The sequence below is a fragment of the Pseudorasbora parva genome, chromosome 19 (assembly GCF_024679245.1).
Source record: "Pseudorasbora parva isolate DD20220531a chromosome 19, ASM2467924v1, whole genome shotgun sequence".
NCBI lineage: Eukaryota > Metazoa > Chordata > Actinopteri > Cypriniformes > Gobionidae > Pseudorasbora > Pseudorasbora parva.
Window position 1 is genome coordinate 11810051 of NC_090190.1, and position 22520 is coordinate 11832570.

Sequence of the window (22520 nt, forward strand, 5' to 3'; positions counted from 1 at the left end):
TTCAAATTTCAAATGCTTTATTTATTGGCAATTCTGTTCTTATTTTAAAAAATCATAGATTTCATCATGCACACCAATCATTCTTTAGTTTAGAGGAAGGCAGTACAGTCAGTTTTGCACAAAACAGAAGAACAAGCCTGTATACCGTTGCAGTGCATGTGTATTTAGAAGTGTCTGCGTGTTTTTTGAATTGAGGAAAAACTGAAATAATCTTTCCAAAAACTCTGACATGACTTAAGTACCTTCATATAAAGATGTTACAGACTCCAGCGGTCTTTCATTGCACGAAATGGGTAATTAATTAATAATATAATATAACTTAATTTACAAAGTTTTAAGACATCAAAATAAACATGGAGGTGAAAAATTACAAAATATATTTAGATACTGAGTGAAAAGAAAAGCAAAATTTGACACTTAAATAAAAACCATTATTAATAATATAAATCATAACTTTATAACAATAGAGCCTATTTTAATAGATCAGTGGATCAGACGAGATTCGGATATACAGCATGTACATAAACAACATATCCTACAAAAGTCACCTTCTATTTAAAAGAGAGAATTGGTCACCGTCTCCGGTAAATGTTATTGACTATGTACATCAGGTCCAAGACACATATTGCTCAGATTGTGGAGATTTGTTTGGCACGGCCGATCACTCCTTCAAGAAACACTACAGCTTTTAGCATCCGCTCTAAAAAACACATCTTTACCCTCGTCTTTGACTAAAAGCTCAGACGGAGGAAAAATATACATCTGTAAGTACTCTCTGTAATTATCTAAAACGCCATTCGTTTGGACCATGTCACTATTACAGCAGCGATTTTAACGAACAATAAGAAAAACATTTGGTAAGACTTCATTTTGAATTGTTGTGGAGGCTGAGCTCATCTACAGTCTCTTGGTCGACTAGTTCTTCCTAAAAAGGGGACGAATTAGTCCGTTCGGATGCCTATTTACATCTATAACATTTAGGCTGATCATTCAGCTACTATTTACATACAATTGAACTCCACTTTTCTTTACTATATTGAAAATTGTACATTCAGGCCTTGTTCCTTTCAGTAATCGAAGCAGCCTTGCGTTTTCTTTTTCACACTGTCGTTTTCATTTCATTCAGTGTTAATTCAGATTCATCTGTTTTTGAGAAAAGCTGGTCAAAATAAATTTGTATAGTGTTTTAAACTACATTCCAAAGCTTTAAATCACAGAAACAAACCATTTCCTGAGAAGGCTGGTGCTTAAGGACTCATGCTGGAAGAGGGACGGCTTTATTCCTTCACCTCTGGCACTTTTTAAATGGAAAAGAAGAGGTATCGAAGGTACGTTACAAAGCTAACAAAAGTGGCCGTACTGTCATACCTGACAAAACACCTTTCGCATAGCAAGCTTATTTCTGTCTGGCGCGTTCACAACAGGTGAGAACCGTATAAACAGGAACGTTTAAATAGAAAGGCTTCCAAGCACTTGGGATCCTAAACCTCTTTGATAGTCCGTTCAGATGGTTTGAAGTGGGAAGAGCTGGTGTTGGACATGTAGACGGAATGGGTCCTGCGGTGCAGACGGGCACGTTTGGTGGTCAGGTTGCGCCTGCTGTTGCTGATGATGTCATTGATGAACTTCTTGCAGTCCACGCAGACGTCCATAGTGCTCCAGTCTTCTGTGAACTGTTCGGGAAGCTCCAGCTCGTCTTTGGAGGATGAGCGCTCACCGTGCTTTGACGATCTGAGAGGGATCGGATGACGAGAAATAATCTTACTACAAGTCCTTGCTATGGTACAGATGATATAAACCCCCTTCAGTTTCGGAAGCTCACCTGGACATGGAACGCTGAAGGCTGTTGCGCTTGTGGCTGGATGTGGATGAGGTCTTCTCTGCCGGGGCTGATGCTGCAGACTCCTTTTTGGGCAGGATGCTGGGGCCCAGGGAGGAGATGGGCAGGCTGGCATGGGGCTTGGAGGGCAACTTCATCTGAGGTGAGAGGATATGAGGTCATTAGCAAATTGAAAAATGCACACAACCGTACACATGTTTGAGGTCAGACAGATTAATACTAATTCAGCAAGGATGCAATAAATTGATCAAAAGTGACAGTAAAACATTTATAATGTTACAAAATATATTTATATTTATATTATAAATATATTACATTATAAATATATAAGTCAAATAAATGCTGTTTTTTTCTATTAAATCTATTATATATATATATATATATATATATATATATATATATATATATATATATATATATATATATATATATGTATGTAATTGCTATTGCAGAAAAAGGTTAAAATTCTCAAAAATGTTGCAATTATGAATTTTCTTGCAATTCTGACTTTACTCACAACTGCTAGGAAAAATGTCAGAATTAAGAGATAAAAAGGTCACAATTGCCTTTTTTGTTTTTTTTATTCTGTGGCTGAAACAACCTTTTATAGTTTGCAACATTGATAATAAGAAGAAATGTTTCTTAGGCACCAAATTAATGATTGAATGATTTCTGAAGGATCGTGTGACACTGAAAACTAGATTAATGGCTGCTGAAAATTCAGCTTTGCCATCACAGTAATAAATTACATTTAAAAAAGTATATTAATATAGAAAAATATTGATTTGTAATAATATTGCACAATATTACAGTTTTCACTGTATTTTGATCAAATAAATGCAGCCTTTTTGAGCTTCTTTCAAAAACATTACAGATTACCTATTATACCCTTTTTAAAAAAGTCTTGCTTTTAGGGTTTACTAGAAAAGGTTCTCATGCCTGAATCACATTATTTTTCACATATCCCACATTGTTGCATGACCTCTCTTCTCAGTCTCTATGAAGCCCCTCCTTCGGAAAAGCACAATGTGCTCTGATTGGTCAGTGTGTTGTGATTGGTCAACCACTTCAAGTGTGTTTCGTAAATGTCACACCCCTTACCATAACTGCGAGTTTTGACACACTACAAACACAACTAGTCCAGGCCTCGCACTCTTTTTGTGTATGGCTTCCAATTTCTTTTAATGAGTAAAACGATGGAGACATTTCTGGGAGTTTAGAAACAGTAACATGCTCACTGATATGGAGAATAACTCCCTTTGGAGTGAATATTCTAACTTAGCAGACATTTTTCATGCTTAAACAACATTACACAGTAAAAAAAAAAAGTTATGCAAAAAGCATAATAGGGCCTCTTAAATCTTATATTAATGCAAAAGTAGCAAAGAACTAACGATGTTATATTTACCTTCTTACAACACTGTGAACAAACAGGCCTGTGAGAGGAAAAGGAGAAAAAGCATGATTAAACTACACTTTGTTTTGTTTTTTTAAGCTGCAGTCCGTAACTATTTGCGCTCTAGCGTGTAATAACCATAACTGCATGTGTTTTGCGGAAGAACATTGCAGCCGGAGCTACTTCTCTCTGTTTATGTCTATGGCGAGACACGCAGGGACTGTGCTCCTCCGCAGAGGTTCCTACCAGTCTGGCCTGAAATAGTCCCAATCTAAACACTTATTATAAGTGTACCATAATGATTCATGGTAAGACAAAAACACGGTTTGAAAAACGGATTCATGTTGTACAGTCTCATTATATAATTTTTGTAAACCTTGAAAACAAAAAAAGTTACGGACAGCAGCTTTACATTTCTAAATAAAAAGCTCCACCCACCTCTTACAGAACTGGCAGGTGTAGGACCAGGTGAACAGCGAGAACTTCTTCGTCCGACATGAGAAGCAAAGCTAAAGGAATAATTTTCCCAATTAAACACTTAACTGTAGCCAGAAGTTGTTAAGCATCATAGCAGAGTATTTCAAAAAAGCTTGGGCTAATGTATATGTAGTGCTGTGAATTTATAGTGGGCAGTAGACGCATGAGTGCGGAGAACATTTACCTTTCCTTTTTTCAGCGCATTATAAACATCTTTATACTGCTGGAACTTCTCCAACTCTGCTTTCACAAGAACCTGTCTGATATGCATCACCTCCTCGACGGTCAAAGTCAGGCACTCGACAGGGTAGCAGAACTCCTCCTGAAACAAACACATCACTTTCACAAACATGCTGAAGGGTACATTGCATATTTAAACATGCCATGCTGTCACACCCAAAGACTGAGGGATGGAGAAACTATAACATGCTAGATCAAGACTGCAGGGTTACACCCTCGGCCAAACACGACACGAAACAAAACCCACAACGCAATGATGATGGAGACAAAGCAAAACATTTAATTCAACAATGTGGATTGTTAAACTCTCGGATTATGTTGCTATGCAAGATTCCCCTCTATAGGTCAAACCTTGTATGCAAAATTTGCATATGAAGATGAGTGGAAATCTTCATGCTCTGTACTAAAACAATGCACGGCGCCCCCGGACTAGTCCTTACCCAATTTAATGAGGCATACTAATTTAAGCACACATAAAAGCCAATATCCATCTGTAATACTCACTTTCAATCATCTTAACTACCATAAGACAAATCATGTCTTGTCAACTTACAAAACAGACTCGTATTGGCTTTTATGCCCCTTGTCACGCAGTGTTAGTGTAGTATCAGTAATATGTAGTTTGATAGGACATACCACACGACCGCTGCCTAATGCGTGAGCCTGACCAAAGAAAACAACATGGCCTTTATTTGGTATTTGTTGAAAACTAACTGCAGTATAGTTTCATGTACAAAAACAGTGTCACCACTGATGCTCTATAAATGGTATAAAAACAACTTAATTTTAAAAATAAATGAAAGTAGATTTTAAATGGACAAAAAGTCAGTATAATAAAGAAAGCAAAGACAAACCTATTGTAAAATTACACTGGATATCTTTAATTAAATTGTTGATAAATCATTAATAATGGGGGAAAAAATCAAATGAGGCATATTTATACACTGGTATTTCTAATAATGTAATGTAATATAATTATTTCTTGCTATGACTGGCTATTTATACATAATTCACTTTTCAAATAAAAAAATATGGAAATAATAAATAAATAAATCAAAAGAGCCATATCTATCCACTGGTATTTCAAATAATAATGTGATATAATGTAATATGTAATGTAATACATATAATAAAATTTTATATAATATAATATAATATAATATATAATATAATATAATATAATATAATATAATATAATATAATATAATATAATATAATATAATATAATATAATATAATATAATATAATATAATATAATATAATATAATGATTTGCTTATCTTAAAGGAGGCATATCTATCCACTGGTATTTCAAGTAATGTAATGTAATTAATATAATATTATATAATTAATATAATATAATTATTACTTTGCATTTGCAAGATCAAACAAGCCAAACCAGCTGGTATTTCAAAAAATAATGTAATGAAATAAATATAATATAATATAATATAATATAATATAATATAATATAATATAATATAATATAATATAATATAATATAATTAATATAATATAATATAATTAATATAATATAATATATTTATTACTTTGCAAATATGACTGGCTATCTTTACATTATTCCTTACTTCACCCTTCAAATCATAAACAAAAATTAAAAAGGGCATATCTATCCACTGGTATTTCAATTAATCATATAATGTAATGTAATGTAATAAACATAATATAAAATAATTATCACTTTGAAAATATGACAGGCTATCTCTACATTATTCATTCACCTTAATTATTACTTAATAAAATCTGACACTCTTTGAATGATGCACATAACTGGAGCATTATTCAAAAGGAGGAAGTTTCTCTTCAATTATGATCATAAAATCATCTTGTTGACGGGTAACTGAAGTGATTTTATTGTTAGGCCATTTCCTTCTGCAGATTTCCCTACTGCCCATGCAACATTGTGCAACATAGACACATAAAGCAGCCGCCCAGCTGATAGACGGATAAAGCGATCTCACTGCAGATGAAATAGTGATGAAATGACTCGCTCCAACATAACGGCATGAGAATGTGGAAGATGTGTGCTTTACCTTGTTGTCTGACGACAGCTTCAGTGAAAGGCGGGAAAGGAAAGCAGAGCCGTTACAGCTCTATATCTAGTATACTGCAATAAAACTACAGTATCACTCACTATCTAGAACTGTTTATTTTCCTGTAAAAGGTCTGTGATTGTCAAATTTACAACTGTTCAAAGACCTCAGAGGTTTCACAATCAGGATTGCAGGACCAAACACGGTCAGCATAGCTAAATCTGAAGAAGTCAGTTCTTCATAAATTAAGCTTCATGTAGCAAATCTATCAAGGCGGATAGATTATATGGAGCACTACCATTCAAAATAAAGGGTATGTTTTATTTTTTAGTTTTTTGAAACGTATGCTGCTCAGTGCTCACAAAGGCTGCATCTATTTGATCAAAAATACAATAAAATAGTAATATTGTGAAATATTCTTACAATATAAAATAACTTTTTTATTTTAATACATTTTTAAATTGTACTATACTTTATTCCTGAGTTTCCAGCATCATTACTTCTTCACATGATCCCTCAGAAATCGTTCTAATAATTTGCACTACAAATATTTCTTATTATCATAGTTAAAAACAGTTGTGCTGCTTAATATTTGTGGAAACGGTGATACATTTATTAACAGGATTCCTTGATAAATATTTACAAGAACAGCACTGCAAAATAAAAGTATTAATTTCTTTATATCAATCAATCAACATTATTTATATAGCGCTTTTACAATGACGATCGTTTCAAAGCAGCTTCACAGTGTTAAACAGGACAACATTTCAACACAATTTGATTTGGCTAGTTTAATTTGGCTAGTTTATAGAATTAAATATGACCAAATTTATAAATTTTATTTGTATATTTAGTTGAATAACTTGGATCATAACTTTTGTGTCCCCAACTGAGCAAGCCAAGCCAAAGGTGACAGTGGCAAGGAAACAAAACTCCATCACGGCATGATGGAGAAAAATAAACCTTGGGAGAAACCAGACTCATTCGGGGTGCCAGTTCTCCTCTGGCCTATTATTAAACAGTGTATAATTATTACTCTGGCAACCTTGCAGGTCATAAATCATATTAGATGGGAATATTCGAAATTTAGGGTATCACGTAAGAGACGGGTTAATTTAGGATGGCGCGTCGATTACATAAGAATATGAATGCTTGAAAGATCAGAGTTATTGCGCCAGAGACGGATTTATTGAGGATGACGCTCCAGTGAGGCAAATTCAAAATAAACAAAACAAAAATCTTACTGACCCCAAAGTTTTGAATGGTAGTGCAAGTCATTATTCACTGAAAACCTTTCCTTTTTGACATGCGTGTCATCAGTGTAGCAGCTTTCAATGTGTGAATGAGACTGAGACAAGAAACTAGGGCAGTCAGTGCCCTTTAACAATACATCTAAGCGCTCTAAGCAGCTGTATGGCAGAGATTAGCCTTTAATTGGGCTTCTGAATTGAAAATGAAAGCACAAGTTCTCCTTTAACTCTCTCTCCCTCTCCACACTCAGGACCTGCAATGCTGCAGCACTGAACAGAATCCTGAGAATTGAATTATACTTTCACAAGACTCAGGACAGTTAAGTGTGACCACAGCTTGTCGCCAACTCACTGCTCTACACTAAATTATTCTCATTCACTGTCCTGAAAACCAACAAGGAAAAACTACTTTGCACGCTGAATCATGTCAAAGACATGGAGCTAAAGGAGAGTTTTCTCAATTACCAGAGATTTGGAGTTCTGGCGAGACGGAGGCAGGAAAGGCCGTCCGCTGGTGGGAGCTTCCTTCTCTATGGAGTGCCTCCTCTGCGGAGCGAAGCGTTTGTCAGGTTGAGGAGTGGAAGATATGGGCAGGAACTTTGGGGGAGCTGGGAAAAGACAATGTGCAAAGTGTGAAAAGTGCACAAATTCAGTCGAAGAAAAACCAAAGCATCAATGACATGTTTTTGTTGGACTTTAATACAAAGATATGCATATTTCATGATGGTTCTTACTCTTTTTGCCCATGACAGACTCTGGAGATGTGTCCTCAACCAGTGAGGTGGATATGCTGGAGCTACTGTCAGATTTCTGAGTGTTTTGGTCCTCCTGGCGTAAGAAAAAGAAGCTATTGCTAACAATCATGTTGAGATTGACTTCCATGGGATTCACCTAGAAGTCTGGTTCAACATTTACAATATAGAAAATATAAAACACACTCACATCAGAGTCTGAGCTGTCAAGCTCTGCCAGCGTAGGTGCTTTGAGCAACCTCTTCCTCTGGGACAGTGGCTGACCTCCGGCTACACCGTTTACGGGGCTCCGAGCTGCTGACGTATCATTGGCCAGGGACAGTGTGCTGACAGCTAGCTTTCGGGGTCCGTCAGGGATGTCTGTGTGTATGGACATAAACAGACACCAATCAGGAGAGCAATGGCTGGCACATGAGAAAAAAATAGACTTTGTTTAAACTGCACTCAATTACAAATTGTTTATCGAATCTCATCTTGAGTACTAATAGTTTGCATCAAAAAAGTTTGCATTAAGATCGTTTTCACTGAAATTGCATTAGTCTGCTTGCCATAGTATGTCTTAAAGGGATAGTTCACCCAAAAATTAAAATGTGATGTTTATCTGCTTGCCGCGATATATTTTGTAGATGCCTCAGTCGGCCGATCCGCGCAGGCACTAATGAGGTATCTATATATATATATATATATATATATGTCTATGACTGCACCAGTTTGAGCTTCTCCAGCGGAAGTAATGATGTATGGGAACACTAGATGAGATTCGTCTGGATATGAGGTAAAAAAATAAATGTTGTTTGGTTTCTCACAGAAACTGATTGGTTCGTTCAATGTGTCGTCATGAGCAGCAGGGTTTTTGTGCATGTTGTCTAAGCATGTTTTTTTTTAACTCTCATTGAGTTGTTACCCATTCATATGCATTATGACTGGCAGACTGCAACAGTTGAAGTTAAAAATCTTCATTTGTGTTCTACTGAGTAAGCAAAGCTGAGTAAGATGCACCTACATCTTGGATGCACTGAGGGTAAGCAGATAAAAATCATATCTTCATTTTTGGGTGAATTATACCTTTAAGCATCAGCATGATGCTAAGAAACTTTCTTCTTCGACAGCTAAGAAGTTTCCAAACAGTCAGAGGGGAAAATGAGAAGGAAAAAACAGAAATGTTTCCATCGTGGAAACTCGCTGTGTTGCTGAACTCATGGTTGAGTTACTCATAGAGTGCATGAGTTACACATTCATGGATATACAGTAAAAGAAGCAGTTCACTCTTTTACCACATAGCCAATGCCACATATTTCACGAGAAGTGAAAATGAGTACATATGTCTCAAAATGGCTTTTTTGAATCATATATCCAATGTTATTTGAATTGTAAAACACCAGCACACAGCAACAGATGAATAGTTGATGTCCAGAATGAATTAAAATAGTGTAATTCACAAAATCAAGTCAATAGAAAACAACTAATTCACTGAATAGAAGTATTAATTTCTTCAAAAAATAATAATAAACCCAAACCCCAAACTTTTAAAATGGAAAGGGACACCAAACACTAGATGTCTCATACAGACTTAAATCATGTATGGGACTCTCACACAACAAAAAGCATACAAATAGATTATTTAAGATAATAAAGACCAGTATACTATCATTTCTATATAAAGAGAACAAATATACATCCATCTGTCAATATTCCACGTCATTTAATGCTCAAGTGAGATATTTCTAGAATTGGGATTTTTTTTATATGGACAGAGTATAAAAATAAACATCGCAGCATATTAAATATTTATGCCTACGGACTCAGTTACATAACCCCTCTTAAACTAGACTAATCCTCATTCAGAAATGAGTTCTGTGAGATCTGTGTTTGATTCATACACATGCTCTCAGAACCCAGGCATTTCTCTCGCACTGGGCTCAGAGGCGATGTGACAGTCATGCTTGCGTCAGGAATACTTTACCTGAGCTTCGGAACAAGTCCTGTGGGGTGCTCATACTTTTGCCTGCGCCTAAAAAGGAACATATCTTTCAATATGACCCCAAAAGCACAAAACAGGTCTTTCTGTACCTGACATTCACAAAGTAAGCTAATATATGAGTGTAAACCACACTTAGGTTAACCAATCAGCAGCTCCGAGGCTCACTTGTGACTGACATCAGCACAACAAAGCACAAACACAGGTTCGCCACACAGAAGCAGCAGCCATAACAGAGTGGGATTAGTGGGATATGGAGGTGAAAAACACTATAGCAGAGAGTGGAATTATAGAGGAAAGTCCAGTGCGAACAGCCATATTGGAGGCTTTTATTTTAGATTAAAAGTTGTATATGGTTTGTTTAATATAATGCAAATGAAAAGAAGGCTGCGAGGGAAGGAAATACAGCCTTCTTCATGGGATTCATTCACTAAACACCGACAGTGATTAACTCTGCATTGCTTCCATTTGCGTAAAAGCTGAGCTTGCTGTCACTCATGTTGTCAAAAATTGGCAACTCTTTTTGAAAAAATGAATTATGTTGCTGCAAAATGCTGTCAGTAGCTATGTTTCCATCCACATATTTATATGCAAATTTTGGAATATGGCATAAAAAAAAAACATTGAATGTAAATGACAAGAGGCAAATAATATTTTATTATACACATGTGCTCAGCTGAATTCAGTTATTCTGTAATAAAACATTTGCATAAACTATGAGACACATTTACCTGAAAATTCATGGATGGGCAAAAAGGGGAAAAAAATCATGTGACTGCCTTAAAAGATCATGTGATTGGATAACTGGACTAACCAGCAGGACGGACTCATTGCACACCATCTAAAATGTTGTCAATATTCTGAAATGCCTTAGCCAAAGTGTCATCAAAATGATTTGGTATAATTACCTGCCGGAACGGTCTCACGCAACTGTTAATACATCGGGTATCCACCTCCGAATGCAAGATAACATGACAGTATTTTTGTTTTATGTTTGTATGTCATATTTCAATTCTTCTCAGTTTAATTTTCAATTGTGGATGGAAACATATCTAGTGTGAACACTCTTTAAATCAAGGTTTTTAAAAATGGGTCTGGAAACTCACAAGGAGGAAGTGAAAAACTATTAAAAATGTAAAAAAAAATATTTTAAGGCTGAATGAATTTGAAATTAATGTACTTTCACTGCACTTACTAACTTAAGCTATCAATTAAATGAGTGTATTGCAATTGTTTTTAAATTATTTAACAAATTATTTTAGTCCATTGTTTTAACAGCAATAACTGTTTGTTAAAAAAAACACTGCCAACTTGGTACTGCCATAAATTATTAATTCATTGAAACATTACACATTAATTTCGATATACTGTCACATTTAATTCAATGTAACAATTTACATGTTTGATTTATAATTAGGTAAAAACAATATAAAATATTAAACATTTCTCCAAACAAGGAAGAAGGTTCATAATTTAATAGATTTGACTGCTAAGCAAATACTTTAAGTCACTGCTTACAGAAAAGCTTATAAAAACCTAGATTTATTCTCTATATATGGGCTTTCGTTCCCAGAGGTTTCAGAATAAACCTTTATATAAACCTGAGACAACTAAATTTGGAACAACTGATAACATTTTATGGTAAGTTTTTTTTTATCCCAAAAGATATTATGGGATATCTTGAAACTGGAATACACTACATGACTTTTTTATCATACAACAGAGAAACACTGTCCATCATACACTAACACTGTGTCTATAGTATACCAGATATATGATATGATATATTGTCCGACAAAGTCTAAAATTTGTCTTCTGTTACAGTAAGTTCATTCACACTTGCAAAAACCATACCACAGTGCAGCAAAAACACATAAAACACATTATCATAAGTGATACTGTCTACACTGGATGCGACGAGAGACAACAAATTCTAGACAGCAAACTGATGGCCCTTTCCATTTCTGAAAACCTTCAAGTGCTCACGCTACCTCTGACACAAACAAATGTATTTGCAACGGTCTCTTTGGTCGCATCCAATGTAGACAATTGTGTAAATGACTGATGATCACACACTACCATAGACTTTCAAGTCCTTCCGAACACAACAAACCCACACAGAAACGTGCCTCGTTGCTAGGAAATACGTGGCAAATGAAAATGTGTTCTAAAATCCATCTCAAAACATTTTTGATATCCTCAGACTAAATGGACTCTGTAAACTCCAACTGACCAAAATCTGCAGACTGACTGACATTTGTCAACGACAGTCAACTTGTTCAGACTGCAAATAGGGGTAAAAGTTGTATAGTGTATTCCAGCCTTTCCAGAATGCGAACCTGGTCTAAATAGTCTGGCAAACTTGATAATGTAGACTGCAGGCACTGCCTTGTCCTCTTCCTCCTCTGAGGACTATCAGGTTATATGCCACAACCCCACCACCAGAGGAGTGTGACATGAGGGAAGGAGCAACTGAGGAGGTCAGGTACAATCACAGAAGCCAAAGGGTCAGCAGTAAAGCCACAGTGAAGTCTTTACCTGATGAGTCAAAACTGACAGACATGCTAAGGGGACGCATTACTGTGAGAGAGAGGCAGAAGTTATGGATGAAGAGAGAGGGAGGAGAAGATAAATAAAGCCATGGGTTAAAACAAGGCATTAAATGTAAATGCATTCAGTGTCATATCTAAAGGATGCTGTTTCTGTAAATCCGTTAATAAACAGGAACCCAATTGTACAACTGAGCAGCCAAACAACAAACAGGTCATTTCTTTTAAGAATCCATGTTATTTTTACCATGAAACAACAAAGTAAAACTAGCAAAGCTACGATTCACATTACGAAACTGAGATCTGGTGAAGCGTTCTGACAACATATAATGTATAGCACATCCAGAGGCATGTAATGAACTTTTAAAACTATTTTAAAATCAATTACAAAAGAAAAACTTTTTATATAATTTTGCCTTTAAAACCTTTACAAAAATACTACAGTACAGTCCAAGTATTCACATTTAATACACTAGTTATTTATGATAATCTCCTTTACATTTTAAAGATTTAAAGACTGTAGACACTGAACTTTGTCTCTTTAGGCAGATGGAGAAAACAATACTCTTTTCACCACAAAAACTGAACATACATCCATGCAAACTATAAGCTTTATTAAGTCTGCTGCAACTGCAAGCGACTTAAATCTGAGACATTTATCCAACATGGATCAGTCCCATATAATGATCGCCAGATTCGTGCTTGTGTAACTGTGCAATTATCCACACAAAGAGCCTAGAGGTATTTATGTATATGTACACATTCAACTTAAATCCTTCCAATCTTTAACAATTGAATCCTTCAGCAAATTACCACCACGAGACAAAATCTCAGGGCAAATACACTATTAGGATTATGTACCCTCTCTATAACCTTGTAAACGTGAAGCTGATGTTCAGTATGGTACATTAATCTAATGCTGGTAAAAATGTGAATAAATAATAAATACATCAATACAAGGTGAGGAATATTAGAGGTTTACAGCTGTAAACAAAATGGGCAGCACAGAGTTAGAGACACAGGGCTGTACTACAGACACTGTTAGAGAACATAAATTGTTCAGTGTAACACAAGCAGCCATGCATGAGAATGACACACTGTCACACTTCTGTACTGCTGTCTGTCATGACCTGAGGGAGGTCAATCTCTATCACATCAACACATACAGTACTCACCTCCCTCCACATGAATGATTAACTTGATATTTAGGTTAATCAACAAAGCATGAAGCTAGGTTTGAGTGTAAATACAATGCTATTTAAAATAAATAATCTATATAGAATATGAATAGAATGCATTTGGAAAAAATATTTGTGCACAGAACACTAAACATGGAGAAATGGTGCACTGATAAATGATGAACACTAGCAGTCAAAAATATGGACACACTTGATTAAAATGTTTCCCATGATCTTAAAAACCTTTTGATTAAATAAATCTTTAGAAAACTGTGTCTACATCTGAATATCTTTAAAAATAAATAATAGTAATTATATATATATATTTCAGATATTTAAATGTAGGCTTTAAGCATAATATATAAATATATATATATATATATATATATATATATATATATATATATATATATATATATATATATATATATATATATATATATATATATATATATATATATATATTTCAGATATTTAAATGTAGGCTTTAAGCATAATATATAAATATATATATATATATATATATATATATATATATATATATATATATATATATATATATATATATATATATATATATATATATATATATATATAATAAACATAACATTTAACAATTAACATTTATTTATTTTTTTTATCTATTTTTATTGTTATTATTTTGTGCATAATATTTTTTAATACATTTTGTAAGATTTTTATTTGTTTTATGTTTATGTAAAAACTGTTATAAATAAAATATATTAAATATCTGTTCGATATAAAAAAAACAAATAAAAAAAAAACAATTAACATTTATTCAAAGATAAAAATTATTAAAATAAATAAATATTAACATAATAACATAATTATCTGTAATGTTTTTTTTTATGGACAAGTTAGTGGACTAGCTTGACTTTTATGGACTAGATAGTGTAGGAAAAGCAACATTTTTTGATCACTACATAATTCTCATATTATTGTAAAATTGGAAAACAATACAAATAAAGATTAGATGTCCCCAAATGTTTGACTGGTAGTGTATATGCTAGGATTAAAAATGGCAGTGTTTTTTTATTACTATATGTAACTTATGTTTTTAGTCATATGCTTAAATGATGTGAACAAACGTGTGAAATTGCACTAACCAAGTCGACTTCTACGGAGCATATCAGGTGAGACAGGCCTCAGCTTTCTCTCCGACTTGATCTCTTCCAGGATACGTTCATGAAGACTTGGTGGTCTTGGAGGATGAGGCTTTAGCTTACGAGCAGAAACCTTAAAGTGCATCCAAACACACAAAGGCACAATGGTTGTTTGTGTTAATAGCTGTATAATTCATTTAATTTAAAAACTGCTCCAGCTCACGTATTGACAAAAGTCAGTGTATTTTTGTATGCTTTCATGCTCACAGGATTCAGTGGAGGTCTGGATCGAATGAACTCCAGTATGACCTCATGGGCACTCTTCTTTAACCTTGGAGGAATGTCACCATTGACCTACAACAAAAAGGAGGCACAGCAGGGGTCAAAGGTCAACAAGTTTACAACAAGCTCTTTACAACAAGCACATGTTGTCATTGAACTAAAACCCAGAGTCTGTGTCACTTGCAATGAGTCAGAAAAGTGTCATGTCTGAAGAATGCATCAAATTAATATTAGTGACAGCAATGTGCTTTTGTTTTAGCATTAATATCTGGAGGCAAAGGTGTGCTTGTTGAATAAAAATGTGACATATTACCTCATTTGGTTCAAATTGGCCTATCATGTAATATACTGACTGACGTGGTAGCTCTCTGAAAGTTTTCCAACATGATATGTCTATTTCTAAACAATAACCCCTAGCCATCTTGCCATCTTAACATACTGACTTCAGTGCCATTCACTTAATCCAGTTCAATCCTATAAAACATTTCTCTACCCTGCAGCTTCAGAAATAAGCCTGCTTGAATTCTGATAAGCAAAGTAAACATTGTTGTGGTTTATGATCTCTGTAACAAACAGCAATAAAAAGGAATTGAACTGTGTGCCTGACTGTACTGTTGGTACAAAAGAAAAAGTGACAGGTGCTTGTTTGTTCATGGAAAAAATTAAAGTTAACACACTAACCATGACCTTGCGAAGTTTGTAGCGTTTTGAGCGGATGTCGTCCATGAGCATCTCGTAAGGCGTGAACTGGTACTCGATGGCTAGAGGGTTATATTGACGCTCCTGGACCTTCTTCAGCTTCACACCATGTCTCAGGTCCCTCATCACCTGCACCCAAAACCGTGCCTGTGGAAAAACACGTCCTGAATCAATGCACTCTCATAACAGAGCTCGATTCAGCATTCAGCACCATTATGCATTCAGGAGGAATGGGCTTGTGGGATTGCTCTTACCCAGTCAGCATTTTGCAGCTCGTTCAGGTCTTTGACGGGCTCCTCTGTTTCTCCTTCCATCTTTCGCAAATTCTGAGAAAGGAAAAGACAGAAAAAAGATCTTAAGACATATTCCAGGGGTTTCTAAAGAGAGTTTAGAAGATCCTGCATGTAGAAGATCCTGCATGGGAAGAATGTGTGTGTGTACTGCATACAGTTATTATTTTGTAGATTTGAATACACACACATTTAAGAAATAATTGCATGTATATACAATGCATGTATATTTATATCATTTAAATTATATATAAATATACATATTTTATATATACAGTGAGGAAAATAAGTATTTGAACACCTGAGAAAATCAATGTTAATATTTGGTACAGTAGCCTTTGTTTGCAATTACAGAGGTCAAACGTTTCCTGTATTTTTCAACAGGTTTGCACACACTATAGAAGGGGTTTTGGCACACTCCTCCACAAAGATCTTCTCTAGATCAGTCAGGTTTCTGGCCTGTCGCTGAAAAACACAGAGTTTGAGCTCCCTCTAAAGATTCTCTATTGTGTTTAGGTCTGGAGACTGGCTAGGCCACGCCAGAACCTTCATATGCTTCTTACAGAGCCACTCCTTGGTTATCCTGGCTGTGTGCTTCGGGTCATTGTCATGTTGGAACGCCCAGCCTCATCCCATCTTCAATGCTCTAACTGAGGGAAGGAGGTTGTTCCCCAAAATCTCGCAATATATGGCCCTGGTCATCCTCTCGTTAATACAGTGCAGTCGCCCTGTCCCATGTGCAGAAAAACACCCCCAAAGCATGATGCTACCACCCCCATGCTTCACAGTAGGGATGGTGTTCTTGGGATGGTACTCATTATTCTTCTTCCAAATACATTTAGTGGAATTATGACCAAAAAGTTCTATTTTGAAATCAAAAAGTTCTAGTTTCTGACCACATGACTTTCTCCCATGACTCCTCTGGATCATCCAAATGGTCATTGGCAAACTTAAGACAGGCCTGGACATGTGCTGGTTTGAGCAGGGAACCTTCCGTGCCATGCACGATTGACGTCTTAGTGTTTTACCAACAGTAACCTTGGTCCCAGCTCTTTTCAGGTCATTGACCAGATCCTCCCATGAAGTTCTGGGCTGATTTCTCACCTTTCTTAGGATCATTGAGACCCCACGAGGTGAGATCTTGCATGGAGCTCCAGTCCGAGGGAGATTGACGGTCATGTTTAGCTTCTTCCATTTCTAATGATTGCTCCAACAGTGGACCTTTTTTCACCAAGCTGCTTGGCAATTTCCCCATAGCCCTTTCCAGCCTTTAGGAGGTGTACAATTTTATCACTAGTGTCTTTGGACAGCTCTTTGGTCTTAACCATGTTAGTAGTTGGATTCTTACTGATTACTCTTACTGATACTTCTTACTGATACTTATGGGGTGGACAGGTGTCTTTATGCAGCTAACGACCTCAAAAAGGTGCATCTAATTTAATATAATAAATGGAGTGGAGGTGGACATTTAAAGGCAGACTAACAGGTCTTTGAGGGTCAGAATTCTAGCTGATAGACAGGTGTTCAAATACTTATTTGCAGCTGTATCATACAAATAAATAGTTAACAATCATATATTGTGGATATTATGGATTTTTTTGTTGATTATGTCTCTCGCAGTGGACATGCACCTACGATTTCAGACCCCTTTCAGAAAAAAGTGTGTGTGTGGGTGTGTATATATATATATATATATATATATATATATATATATATATATATATATATATATATATATATATATATATATATATATATATATATACACAATGCAACTGTCACCTTAAAACTTTACATTGTGTACTGCATACACAATGACCTGAAATCTCTAGATATATTCAATAAAATGTATTCAGAATTTCTTTGGTGTAACAGATGTAGAATGACCTAGATCTGGTGATAAAATAGGAAAAAGTCAATGTCACTTTAACCATTGTGGGTCTGGTTTGTTTGTAAATCGATTTGTTCTAATTTGACAGACAGTCCTAGTAAGCAGGACAATATTAATTCATCAATATTGAAGCATGATCAATATGCAGCTTTAACTACTTTAACTAGTCTACACTAAAGTGGCAAAAGGTCATTTCCACACAGGGTTGAAATAGGGACAACAGCATCCATGATGGTGGTAATGACTGTGTCACCAGCAACCAATCGACAACTATAAAAACGGGTTTAGTGAACTTTAGCCCAGAATATGCTCTCATCTTATATGTTTTGAGTTTGAGTGGTTTAATATTCACGACAAAATAAATAAGATTTACCATCACAGGGCAAATGAAACTGTGTATGATTAAATCAGGAATTTTTTTTGGCACTGACTTCAAATTACGTAAGACAGGCTTATGGTCAGAACAATAAATCTTTCTTTTTCTACCGCCAGGATTGCTTATTAAATTCCTTTGGCGATTTTGCAGTCTATCCCTCTCAGAAGAATTCAAAGTAGAAGTGTGCGTCCCCTCTGGGGTTTACCCAGCCCTGACGCGGATTTAGCGTGAATGAACAGAGCTAATATCTGAGTAGAAAGAGTCTGATCTCTTAAATCAAACACAACTGTGCTGCATCACAAAACACAATCCAAAAAGGAGCAATTCATGCACAAGATAGAAAAAAAAACGACAAAAAAACCCCGCTCTGATTCATTGGAGCGAGACGTCAATCTAGCTAAGATCAAAAGAACCACACATCTGATTCTGCCCCTTTCCGCTCTCTCTCTACATTCTTCTTCTTCTTTATAGCAGGGTGATCCTAAAAATCTACTATGGTACTTCAAACCTTGATCTAACACACCTGCCAATAATATTCAAATCTCACACTTCTATTACTCATAAGCAGTATGCAATTTGTCGTCCGTGACGGGCTGCCAGCTTTACTTTCAATTTGTTTATTTGATTAAAGTCTTTTATATGTTCGCCGGTTCCCACCTCCTTCCCTGAACATACAAACTTCATTACATTGGCTCCGAGCTCCCTCATGAGAGGACTCGAGACCGACGTGCCTCGCAGGTGACGCTCATTCTCAATCAAGCACTGGTCTCATTCGCTCCTCCCATGTCTCTCGCTCGTCAACCTCGCCACAGTCATTTCTTTGTAGTAATTCTTTGTAACTATTTTGTAAAATTTACAAGCAACTTCTGAATGAAAATAGTTTCTACAAAAAATTTGTTTAGTGTATGTAAATGTTAACATCTATATAACACTTATCTTAATTTACCACCACTTTACTTTTAGGTTCATACATTAAAAAACTTCTGCTGCAGTTTCAGCCTTCAGACAATCAGCACAAAAGGTTAAAAGGTTGTGAGACTAGACACTGAAAATGTTACCATCCAGGAACCACACAAAATGAATTGTTCAATGATAAACTAATTCTAACCTTGTATTTGGGACAGATAGCATGTGAAATGGGCCCTGGATTAGCTGTTTGACTTGAGAAAGGACTAAATTCTGGTTCAGGATTAAGCAGCCCTGCTCATTCTAGACCCATGATATCTGCTCCTGTTTCACCAACGTCCCAACAACATGTGACCTCCACCCAGTGCCACTTAGTTTTGGAGGATTAGGTATCCAGTTCAGTGAGGAGCTATAGCAAGCAGGTTAAGGCAAACTAATGCCTTTGAGAGAAACAACACATTCAGTGGGATAAGGCTCATTTTACACATTCGCATACCATTTGATTACATGTGACAGGTTAAACAACCACACTTTACACAAAAAGGGCTAAACATGCCTATCTGACTAAGGCGATCATACAGCAATCCTCTTAATATGCAAAAAAGATCCCTCAAATTCTGAAACGTCTAAAATCGAGTCCCACAGAATCACTGCATTTTAAAGCATTAAAAACCCAAAAACTGAAACCCGAAGTCCCTAATTTAGCTGGTTCACTAACTATACTAACACTAACCAGTCTCAGACCAAGCATCGCTTCTCACCCAAAAATCTAAATAAATTAAATATGCTCAAATAATCTACAACAATTCTATTGGACTCTAAAATCAAATTATGAATTGGAAGAATATCTGAAGAGTGTCAGAGACACAAAGCAGAGACGGATCCTGAGCAAGTGCAGGCTGAGTGAGCACAGTCTAGCCATTGAGACTGGCAGACACAGAAAGAGCTGGTTATCTAGAGAGCAAAGAGTGTGTGCTCACTGTAGGACAGGAGAGATTGAGACAGAGATACACTTCCTCCTTCATTCATAAACTTAATAAAGAACTCTTACTCTACAGCCATGACTGAAGTAGAACAAATAAAGATAATACTAGGAGAGGGACAGACAGTGGCGCAGGCTGCGAGATATGCGTGGATGTGCAGCAGCCTTCGGGATGAAATGGAACAGAGATTACGAGAACTTTCCCTACAATATCAATGTTTGATCTCAAGTTTGAAATGTCAAGTATGTGCAGGTAATGTTCATAACTGATATCCATGGAAATAGAGCATCACTGGAACACGTTTCAGAAAGTCATATATATATATATATATATATATATATATATATATATATATAAATAGAAATGTCTGAGAATACCAAGGAAAAAATGTAGGAAAACATTAGTACACGATTTACAGTGTTCACAAATGCTCTACTGGATGAATGGGGAAAAAAATCCCACGTAAGCACTCCAAAATCTTGAACGCTAGAATGTGATGTTTTCACAGTCACAGTTGGTGGTCATGTTTCCCAATACTTTTGTCAGGATGGATGGATGGATGGATGGATGGATGGATGTTCATTAAAATGTATGTATGTATGTACCGGTATGTATGTATGTACCGGTATGTATGTATGTATGTATGTACGTACCAGTATGTATGTACCGTTATGTATGTATGTATTTATGTACTAGTATATATGTACCGGTATGTATGTATGTATGTATGTACCGGTATGTATGTATGTACCAGTATATATGTACCAGTATATATGTACCAGTATATATGTACCGGTATGTATGTATGTATGTATGTATGTACCGGTATGTATGTATGTATGTATGTATGTATGTATGTATGTATGTATGTATGTATGTATGTATGTATGCATGTATAGATGGATGCATGGGTATTTTAGATGGATGTGTGTATGTATAGATGGGTAGGTGTATGGATGGACATGTGTATGTATAGATGGGTGTGGATGATGGATGACACTTCCTAATAGTGCAGTGCATGCTGTTTATTAATGAAATGTCAAGTATGTGCAGGTAATGTTCATAACTGATATCCATGGAAATAGAGCATCACTGGAACACGTTTCAGAAAGTCATATATATATATATATATATATATATATATATATATATATATATATATATATATATATATATATATATATATATATAAATAGAAATGTCTGAGAATACCAAGGAAAAAATGTAGGAAAACATTAGTACACGATTTACAGTGTTAAATCCTGATTAAACAAGCGTATGGCAATGTGTTAGGTAATATTGCACTAAAGCATGGTTGGTTTCAATCCACCTCCACAGTCCACGGCCCGTTTATGAGCCACTTGTGCTGTCAGCCCACTCACTCTATTCTATCTGACAAACATAAACAGCCTCATGAGGCTTTCAGTAATGTAAATGTATAAAGCTGTTTTGATTTTTACCATCACACCAATATTGTTGTAAGACGCTGACCATTTCATTTGTTTTGGCTTTGCTTTTGGCATAAATGACACAGAACTGAGAAAACAGCTCTTCAGCATATTAAAACTAGATAATATATATATACACACACACACACACTATATTGCCAAATGTTTTATATTTAGTCCTATGTATACTATATTGATTCTAACTTTTTATTTTTAATTAACTCACTATTTTCAATAGAATGTTAATATTTGACCCACACATAAATAGTAGACGAGTGTCATATGAGGGTCATTACCTCTTTGGCACACTTGATCTTCTCCAAGAAGGTGCGTAGCTCCTTGGTCTCTGCATACAGAGCTCGACATACGGCCTGGTAGTGGTTGGGAGCATCCGATGGGCTGGGGAGATGAGACGTACAGAGCTGGACAGGAGAAAAAAACAACAACATCATGAGACCAGGAATTCCAAAACATTTTTGCAAGCTGAACCTTTCATACCTAAAATGTTTACTTGAAGTGCTCTCTGACATTTTTGTATTATCAATATTTAGGTTGCTTTTATTTTAAAAGTATATATTTATTTAAATATCTACTCAAACACCCCCTGAAGTTTAGGAAACCCTGCACTAGAGTACTATTTATTTGTTTGGGAAACCATCATACGATCAGATGTTGAGATGTTATTGTCCCTTGGTTTGAGACCAAACAAGCAATGACAGTAGAAATGTCATTTTTAATTTGAATTATTTCCCATTTGAATGTTGCTATAAATATACACGTACACAAAAAAGCTCCACCATCTTGCCCC

At 35.5% G+C, this 22520-nt stretch overlaps 1 protein-coding gene across 8 annotated transcripts in view; it reads right to left on the reverse strand.

Annotated features, from left to right (window-relative positions):
- The window catches only part of spire1a (spire-type actin nucleation factor 1a), a 51233-nt gene continuing 28713 nt past the window's right edge, over positions 1 to 22520 (reverse strand). The window contains exons 4-20 of one of the 8 annotated variants that reach the window (XM_067424971.1): positions 22009 to 22134; positions 16073 to 16144; positions 15801 to 15965; positions 15105 to 15191; positions 14841 to 14970; positions 12525 to 12566; positions 9972 to 10019; positions 8199 to 8368; positions 7991 to 8084; positions 7722 to 7864; positions 6007 to 6024; positions 4590 to 4616; positions 3898 to 4035; positions 3675 to 3745; positions 3249 to 3276; positions 1823 to 1977; positions 1 to 1731 (exon numbers count right to left, since the gene is read on the reverse strand). In XM_067424971.1, the coding sequence (XP_067281072.1) occupies positions 1482 to 1731; positions 1823 to 1977; positions 3249 to 3276; positions 3675 to 3745; positions 3898 to 4035; positions 4590 to 4616; positions 6007 to 6024; positions 7722 to 7864; positions 7991 to 8084; positions 8199 to 8368; positions 9972 to 10019; positions 12525 to 12566; positions 14841 to 14970; positions 15105 to 15191; positions 15801 to 15965; positions 16073 to 16144; positions 22009 to 22134 (1764 nt within the window). In that variant the 3' untranslated portion in view covers positions 1 to 1481. The remainder of the gene's footprint in view (positions 1732 to 1822; positions 1978 to 3248; positions 3277 to 3674; positions 3746 to 3897; positions 4036 to 4589; positions 4617 to 6006; positions 6025 to 7721; positions 7865 to 7990; positions 8085 to 8198; positions 8369 to 9971; positions 10020 to 12524; positions 12567 to 14840; positions 14971 to 15104; positions 15192 to 15800; positions 15966 to 16072; positions 16145 to 22008; positions 22135 to 22520) is intronic. The other 7 variants (XM_067424974.1, XM_067424972.1, XM_067424973.1 and 4 more) reach the window with 7 other exon arrangements.